This window comes from Clytia hemisphaerica, unplaced genomic scaffold, assembly GCF_902728285.1.
Source record: "Clytia hemisphaerica strain Z4C2 unplaced genomic scaffold, Clytia hemisphaerica genome assembly, whole genome shotgun sequence".
Lineage (NCBI taxonomy): Eukaryota > Metazoa > Cnidaria > Hydrozoa > Leptothecata > Clytiidae > Clytia > Clytia hemisphaerica.
The window spans coordinates 1,045,863-1,054,399 of record NW_027103855.1 but is presented as its reverse complement, the minus strand read 5'-3'; the positions used below and the strand labels follow the sequence as shown (position 1 = coordinate 1,054,399).

Below are 8,537 nucleotides of genomic sequence, written 5' to 3'. Positions count from 1 at the left end.
GGGAGGGTTAAATGGACCTTTTAGCAGGTTGGTTTCAAGCAACTATGGTTTGCCGTTGCTTTGTCCCTGTGAAAGAGTGTTTTGAAAGGGTGTTTTGATTAAAGTGCTAAACTTGTCAACAAGTTAACAAATTAATGTGAAAGCTTTGCACCGGGAAAATGAGTATGGAAAAATTGAGCGTAAAAACCTTTTATATTGAGTTAATTCAAGGTTCCTTAGATTTTTGGAGCATATTATTGGTTTGTTTGAAAGATTTTAGGTGATTGTATTTTTACTGGAGAAGAAAATGAGTTTGAGTGAAATTTAATTTATCATTCTTCATAGTTTTTAGAAATACATGAAATTATTAAAACCGACAAACGAACAAACAAAAAAACAAAAGGTATTGATCGAGTTAGAAAGTGGCATTCGAACATTCCGTTTTGTTGGGAGTGTATTACTTAAACTTTATTGTGAAAGCGAATTTGGAATTTCAAAACCATGAGCAACAATTCGAATTTCAACAGCAATGCTGTCACAGCCACCAATCTGCAGTCAATATCTTCCCAACAACAGCAACAACAACAACGATCGTACTGGCAGCAACATCGCCAACGTCTTAGTCATCCTCCAATTTTGGAAACAAACACATATTCCGCTTCGTCACCTTCTTTCAATTCAATATATCCAATCACTACATGTCGATACGAATACACAACCAATTTCGTTCCAGCTATACCACAATCACTGACAGCTCTGGCAAGTTCAACACCACCATCAGGTCTTGGACATTCAGTATCATATCTAAACACACCAGCTAGCTCAGACCCTTTAGATTATAACAACACTTTACAAAATAATCTGACGTCTTCAGGATCAGTTATAAACTCTCAGAACACTAAATTCCTATCATGTCAATATTCAGGATCAACACTACAAGGTAAACAGATGGAATCTGAAGATCTTCATTTGACAAGTGGTGGTGTATATCAAAATGCATCGCAATCAAGAGACATTAACAATTCACCATCATCTTCGTCAACAATATCCCATTATTCATATAATGACACAAATAACAACACTCAAACACGTATTAAAGACACTGATAAGAATACAGATACTCAAGGACAATCTTCATCATCAACAACTCAGAAAAATAAGATGCCACCTCTAGATATGAAGGAAGTGATAGAAACTCTGGCAACACTGAAGAATAATGGACAAATAAAGAAGGCAGATGGTGAAGATAGTGACAAAAATAAAAATAAAGGTTAGTTTTTTACCCTTTCGAATCCGAAACGCCAGGGTATATTTTTTGACCGAAAAGAGCTCTTTTGGAAAAAATCAAGAAACATCCCATTTAGCTCAAACTTATTCTGGCAAATTACCCAATCATTAGATTTTTTTTGATAACTGATTTTCAATTCGGAAAATACGCCGTAAGGCTATACGTTTGGAAAAGCAGATCCTACCACACCGAACACCTTGGTTAAATAAACTAAATGAGGCTATTTGTGCTACATTTTGTAGAAAGAGTGAAAAGGGGCTTTCCAATAAAACTATTTTTCTTTTGCTTTTGGAACACAGTATAATATTGCAAAAAGTGAACAAATTTCGAATTAAAAATGGTTCTTCCTATAATTGGAGATTTTAAAGTAGTTTGACCAAGGGACCAAGTTTACTATCAATCATAAAATCATTTGAAAGTTTCGCATCCTAGTTGCAAATTAAGATATAATTTTTTTTCTTCAATCTAAAGTAGCAGGTACCTAAAAATAAAGTTTCCAGTTTGGTAAAAAGAGCTTACTGGAACATCATTTGATTCTGGTCTGGAAAATATACACTTAAAAAAAAAACTAAACTGTGTTTCTGGGTAGAAGATGTTAAATTTTTGAGGACAGGAGTAGTGTTGTGGAGCTTTTGAAAGGTCTATCTGAAGGGTTACATTAATCACACACCAAGCGTTTGCTCAAAAAATTAATTCTTTTTATGTATCTTGCCAGTTAAAAAAAATCAGATTTTGTTCAAAGACTTTGGAATTAATTACCTCAATTTTAAAGGTAGTTTTCTCTTAGTTATCTGTGTATCTGGCAGACTATATATTAAAAGACAGTACAAATATTTCATAAACAAATTATCATCAAAGATTTTATCAAACGCGCATAAAATGTCGTATCTTGATCACTTATGATTTAGATGAACTTTCAAGTTTACCACTTACAAATCTAGTGACCCAAAGTCTAGGAAAAGTTTTGCGTATTTTTGCATATTTTTGCAGACAAGAAATTGTCAAAAGGAACTATAGTGCTGGATTAAGTTTTCGAAAATGGAATCATGCAATAACATGGTCACAGTCGGATTCTACGTGTTACTTAAATCCTTTAGTAATCCGCTATTCCTCAAAATAAACCCAAAATTCATTCCATCATTTTAATTTTTTTTATAAGCAGAGCAGGACTCAAAAGCTTGCACTGTAATAATAGACGCAAAATTTTCAGAGAAATATTCAAACCTAAAAATTATACAATTCAAAGTTTTACGTTCGCTGTAAGTCCTCTTAAGTTAAGCATGCTAAGTTTGATTGTGCATGTTACGCTTGTCTAGGTGTAACAGTAAGTCTTCTAATTATAAAAATGAACAGGATTTTTAGGGAATTTAACTAAGGGAGGTTTAAAAAAACATTAAAAGTTGCTTATTGAAAAGACGTCTCAAAAACAATATAAACATGTTTCGAACTAAAAGCACAAGGAGACAGCCATGTTTAAACCCCTACAGAGAATTTGTCAACGCATTAAGGCAGCAAAAACATTGTTTGGTGCATTTTGTTACATGATGCAAAACACATGAATCAAAAGACCGCGCTTTACAGAATTTTGATCCGTGGCGCAGACTTCCTACTGTGTGTAATAATTGTGTGTTAAATCGAAACATATACCAACATTTTTACACAAGACGTAAACAATAAATGTCAGCAAAGAATTTAAGTCTTTGTTTTTTTAAGTTTTATGTAAAAAGATTAATTCAAAAAAGTGAAGAAGTTATTTGTCGGACAACAGCATACATAGTGTTTTAAGCCTCCCTGAAAATAAATACATTTAGTGACTAAAAGGGATAACAACACTTTGTACCCCTTTAAGGTAGAAAATGAAATAAAAAGTGAATACGAAAAATCGTCCAAAGGATATTGAAAATTTGAGATCGGATTTTATAGATTTTGCATTAAATGTTTAAAAATTATTAGAAAACCTTTTCTTAGTAAGAATTTCTTCCGAAAATGTTTTAAAACATCGTCGGACTTTTACGTATTGAAAATAAGTTGCTCAATAATAAATTTTGACACGTACTGGCGGGTTCCTTTGACTTGGCTTTTTACGTCTTATTGAAGCCTCGTAAATTAACACAGAGAAAGCATTTTCATCTGTTATTGTCTTTCAAAGATCATAAAAACGCATAGATATTTGAGAAGTGGTAATAACGTTGTAAAGACAGCCATAAGACGTACATTTTAGGTCCAAGACAAAAGCTATGTTTCTAAAGAAATAGGAGAAAAGAGTTTACGCAATAATACCTTCAGGTAGATTGACTTAGAGACGGAGAGAGAACCACGATTTGGATAAGCCTGGATATCCAGGCAGTAATTTCATATTTTCGATGTTTCTGGTTTATCCTCTGGTCTTTCTAAAGCGATTTGCATTCCATTATCAGAATCAGAAGGCAATGCATGCTTGTCATTTTGTCAATTCAGTGAAGCTAACAATTTAACGACTTTGGGTTTAAAAGCATCTAGGTAGAGCAAGCTGTCAGGCCCCTAGGAAACATTTTCATTTTGAGGAGGCAAAGTGAGAAATATAAACCGAGGGCCAGCCATGGATTGGCCCGAGGGAAACAAATTCGCAATTTAAGGTGTCTAGATTGCTGGAAAACGTATCTAATCAAAGGATTATGTTCAAAATGAAGCCATTAATACAAGATTTTTTTTTGGGAGGGGACCCCTTTGCCCCCTCCCCGGTTGCTACGGGCCTGAGTTGTAAAAAGCAGAAATATGAAAATAAGAAAAAATTTAAAACTGGAGTATGCAGGCTTAGATGATAGGTATGAAGGACAAATGAGTTTTTTTATTATTTTGTAGAGAAAAGGGATTTCTTAGCCTGATAGGAATGAACATAATGCCAACGCATAGTGCTACTAACTTTGCAATTTGACCCCTTAAGTGGATAGATTTTGGCGATTGGCCAAAATACGATTTTTGGCGGAGATTTAATTTGGCGATAGATCAATTTCGTAAAATTTGGCGAGGATTTGATTTGGCGAATTGGAAATTTTGGCACACTGAAATGGGTGAAAATTACTCAAAAATATACTAAAAATTTGCGATTTTTCACATAATTCTCTTTTTGTTAAATTTGGCGGGGATTCAAATTTAATTCCCGCCAAAATTTATCCACTTAAGGTATTGAAGAGAGATTCTTTTAACATTTAAGGGACTCGCAGAGCCTTGCACATCTTTTGATAAGAACATAAGGTTCACATGGTCAAGAGCAAGTTAAGAACATTTTAAGGCTTTCCGGACTCTTGAAGTAAAACACTCGAATCCATAGGAAAAATTGACAAAATACTCACAAAATGGTACAAATAAGAATGTTATAAAAATGTTAAGGCCCTTTTCAGGCTTTAAGCTCAAAAAGAAATGAACCTCCGAAGAGTTTTAGATAACCCTGATAGAAAAAGTGTATTATTCGTAATTACACCCCTGTCTCACAGCCCCGGTGGAACTTTTTAAAAATTTAAAAATTCCTATTGAAATCCTAATGGGGATAACAATTTTATTGTTTCAAGGTTAAAAATCCCAGTGGGGATGGTTTTGGAGTGCAATTTTTAAACATAGAATCTCGAGTGGGGATGAAATCAAAGTCAATTTCCCAGTGGGCTTAAATTCAAGAGTATTTTCCCACCGGGGACGAAATTGTTGCTTAATTTTCCAGTTGGGCTGGGGTCTCAGCGGGTCTGTGACACAGGGGTGTGTAATTGGTTCTTATAATTAAACCTCTTGGTCATATAAGTATATCAAAAATATATACATAATCCTTTTTTTATCTTTCTACAGAAAAACCAAAAGACGAGAAACCACCAAAATCATGGCAATCAGCCAAAGTTCGAAAACGATCACGAACCACTTACACACGAGCACAACAATTAGAACTGGAAAAAGAATATCGATATAATCGATATATATCGAGAGCACGTCGAATCGAATTAGCTAAAAATTTGACACTAACAGAAAAACATATCAAAATATGGTATCAGAATCGAAGAATGAAGGAGAAAAGAGACGAGGAAGATATTATGAGAGGTACAACTGTTTTGGATCCTCGATCTTCTTATTATTAACTTATTTTTTATTTTATTTTTCAAACTTTTTGCCTCGCTTCGTTTTTAGTTATTTCTTGTACATATTCTTGTAGTTTGTTAGATAGGCTCTTTTATAAGGACAAAAACTAAAAATGTTAAAAATTTATTTGATATCGAATTTTTGGCAGGGAATTGATAAAAAACATATTCGAAACATCGATATCTGAATATGTTATAGGGATAAAAAACACTCTGTTGCCTTGATCATCTCATACTCAACCTTCTGATTATCCCATTTATTATAAGATTTTAAAGCCGATTTTGATTTAAAATGCTTCATAAGATACTAACCAATGGATGGTTAAGGGACCTGACTGAATGAAGGAAAAGTGTCCAGTGGTTAAACTTCAAATCAATTTGCTAGAGGACCACTCGTTGACTAAAAATGGTCAAAAAACGGTCAAAATCTCAAAAAAAGTGTATTTTTGTCAAATTTCTGCTTTCTTTTGATTGTTTTTTGCTTGACCATGAAGCACAAGCAAGTGAATTCCTACGAGTTAGACCGAAAATGACGATTTCTAAGTAACTCAAACTCAGCATTACAGGAGGGCTTCGCACTCTTATATAGCCCATGTCCAATATACTCGAAATTGGCACTTAAAGGGTTAAGTTGATTTTCCCCTAACAGTTACGAATAACATTTATAAACAAGGGGTGACACTTATTAAAAAAGCTCAAAATAAGGAAAACCTACTAAAACTTGTTAAAACAGATAGCACGAAGTTGGGCGAAGAAACACTAAAAGAAAAACTGAAAAAAGTCTCGAGTATTAAGGCAAAGTTAAAGAAAGAGAAAAACAAAATTAGCTTTTGTCGACTAGAAAATCGTCGATTTTTAAGTACAAAATTTACGAAAAAAAATCTGATATAAATTAAATTCGTCGCGATTATTACTATATTATACACAGATTATAAGAACATAAGAAATACCTAATTCCTAACATTCGTTATAAACAAAACAGCTATACATTGAAATCCAGGAAACAATTAAACTAATGGTCATCACCAGAGTTCCAAAGAATACAAGAAACATATCCATCACAAATTCATACCATTTCAAATGTGTACAGTATATTTTCATATGAAAGAGTGCTGGGAATACAAATTCCAATGTAATCCCAGTAATAGAGCCTACAACAGCTAGTAAATATGTAAAACGTGGTATAAACGCACCCATCAGGATTGTTATCAGCACAAGAAACAATCTCAAAGTTTGTACTCGACATGTATAAATCTTGTCACCAAACCCGATCGGGAGACAAGGTAAATTCGATTTTTCTAAAATGTCAAAACTAGTAAACATAGGTAATGTATATGAAGTGAAAGCTAGGATAGCAGCCATTGCGTTGATTAATTGTCGTAATATACCTTCTGGTAAATTGTTGGTGACGACTTCGTCTGTGTCGGGATAAAAAGTGACGTCTGCTAAAAACCCGACAATGATATTTAAAGTCGTCATAGCTAAGAAGGAATAGTTCATTGTAGGTGCAAATTTCTCTGGTTTTTTCATTGTGCTCTCAATAAAGGGAACAAAAGGCTGAGCTAAGTAACAAGCCACTAGGATACCAAGTGCAGCTGGGAATTCACTGGCGTGAAAATTGTTCATATATTCAATATCCCATTCATCGTAACGCGTGAAACTGTATGCGACAATGCTAATGAAAATCACAAACGCACTAATGACTGTTATGATACTAGTCCATGCGACTTGCGATAAATTCTTCAGTAAAGTGTTCGGTAATAAAGCTATGCCGCCAATTAATGTCCACGCCCAGACTGGGATAGGGGCGTCTGGAAATGATTTCGAAAACATGGCTCCGACAAGGATAGGGTACATTGTGGAAACAAAGACAAGCTCTATCACCATGATAATTAAAACCAACATTTTGCCACCGCTTTTCCAGAAGGCCTCTCCGATATCAAGATATGAGTTTCGGACGCGAACTTTGACGCCGTCACGAACCTCATATAAACTTTTAACTAAAATGTTACTCGTGTAATTTGAAGCTAATGCAACGATTAGCAGTGTGATAAGAGAATACCAGCCACCAGATTTGAAAGTGTAGGGGATAGCCAAGATGGGTAATCCTTGGATGGTGTTACAGATATTCCAAAAGGTTTCACATACAGTAGTGAGGTCCTCAGGAGGGGGTTCATCGTGTTCACCTTCTTCTATCGCTGCATCAGCTCCTGACTCTTGTGTAGTACCAGCAGACTCATAGGTATCCCCTCCGCCGCCTTCCGATTCTTGGTTACCTACCAGAGGTTGCCTTGCTTCCTCATCCTCCGACATCCTAACACAATTGACCAAGAATCTGAAATTCCAATATAAAAAACCTCTTATTAATTTCAAGTCAGTTAAAATACGACAGATGGAATCAGACTTGATAAAGATATCAAGATTTCCAAAAAAAATTAAAAATTGCAGAAATTTTGATTCCGCAAAAACATTTTTGTGCAATCGAGCAGAACATTATTTGTTTCTTCTTATTTCAAGCATGGAAATTAAATCTCATTTTGCGTATTGTTCACATTGTTCTATGTATTGTTTTAAAAACAATAACAAAATAATAGCGTATTCAAGCAACCAATTAATGAGACAGAAAATATATAAAGCTAGGCTAAACTTAAAGGCTCAAAAGCATGCTTAAGTAGAAAAGACCCTCATGGTTGTCAGCAAATAAAGACAATTTAAAACAGAAAATGTACATTTGCACTTCACTAAAAGCATAACTCCTATTCAATTTTGACTTGGAATTCTTGAAAATTAAAAAAATATTTTTAAAAATATTGAAAAAATATTCTTTCGGCTTTTTTGTAACTTTATTTTAAAACAGTATAATGCTTCGTAGAAATTCGTTCGTCATAAAGGAGATGTTAAATTTAATTTTCAAGATTATTAAAAATTAGATTATAATAAAATGACCAGAGCAGTGAATATAACAAAAATGATTAAACACACTCGTTTTTTAAAAGAATATTAACATATTTAAAGCCCTTGATGTTATTAACTTTTTTGGACATGAAGCCTAAAAGTATTCTTAAGATGTTCTTAATCTTTCATTAGTATTATTATTCAGTTTAAAAAAATTGCTTCGTGAAAATACGACACCGACTGAAAAACCTAAAAACTTAATGTTCTATTTTTAA

At 33.8% G+C, this 8,537-nt stretch overlaps 2 protein-coding genes across 2 annotated transcripts; one reads left to right on the top strand and one right to left on the bottom strand.

Moving 5' to 3' along the window:
- Positions 1 to 328: 328 nt before the first annotated feature.
- On the top strand, positions 329 to 5,491 carry LOC136808195 (uncharacterized). The gene is made up of 2 exons (XM_067064732.1): positions 329 to 1,249; positions 5,084 to 5,491. Exons 1-2 carry the CDS (start codon positions 481 to 483, stop codon positions 5,365 to 5,367), a joined length of 1,053 nt encoding a protein of 350 aa, XP_066920833.1. The 5' UTR covers positions 329 to 480; the 3' UTR covers positions 5,368 to 5,491.
- A 764-nt stretch (positions 5,492 to 6,255) lies between these two features.
- LOC136808193 (vesicular inhibitory amino acid transporter-like) lies at positions 6,256 to 7,795 on the bottom strand. Its single transcript, XM_067064730.1, has one exon. It carries the CDS (start codon positions 7,678 to 7,680, stop codon positions 6,325 to 6,327), a length of 1,356 nt encoding a protein of 451 aa, XP_066920831.1. The 5' UTR covers positions 7,681 to 7,795; the 3' UTR covers positions 6,256 to 6,324.
- Positions 7,796 to 8,537: the final 742 nt, after the last annotated feature.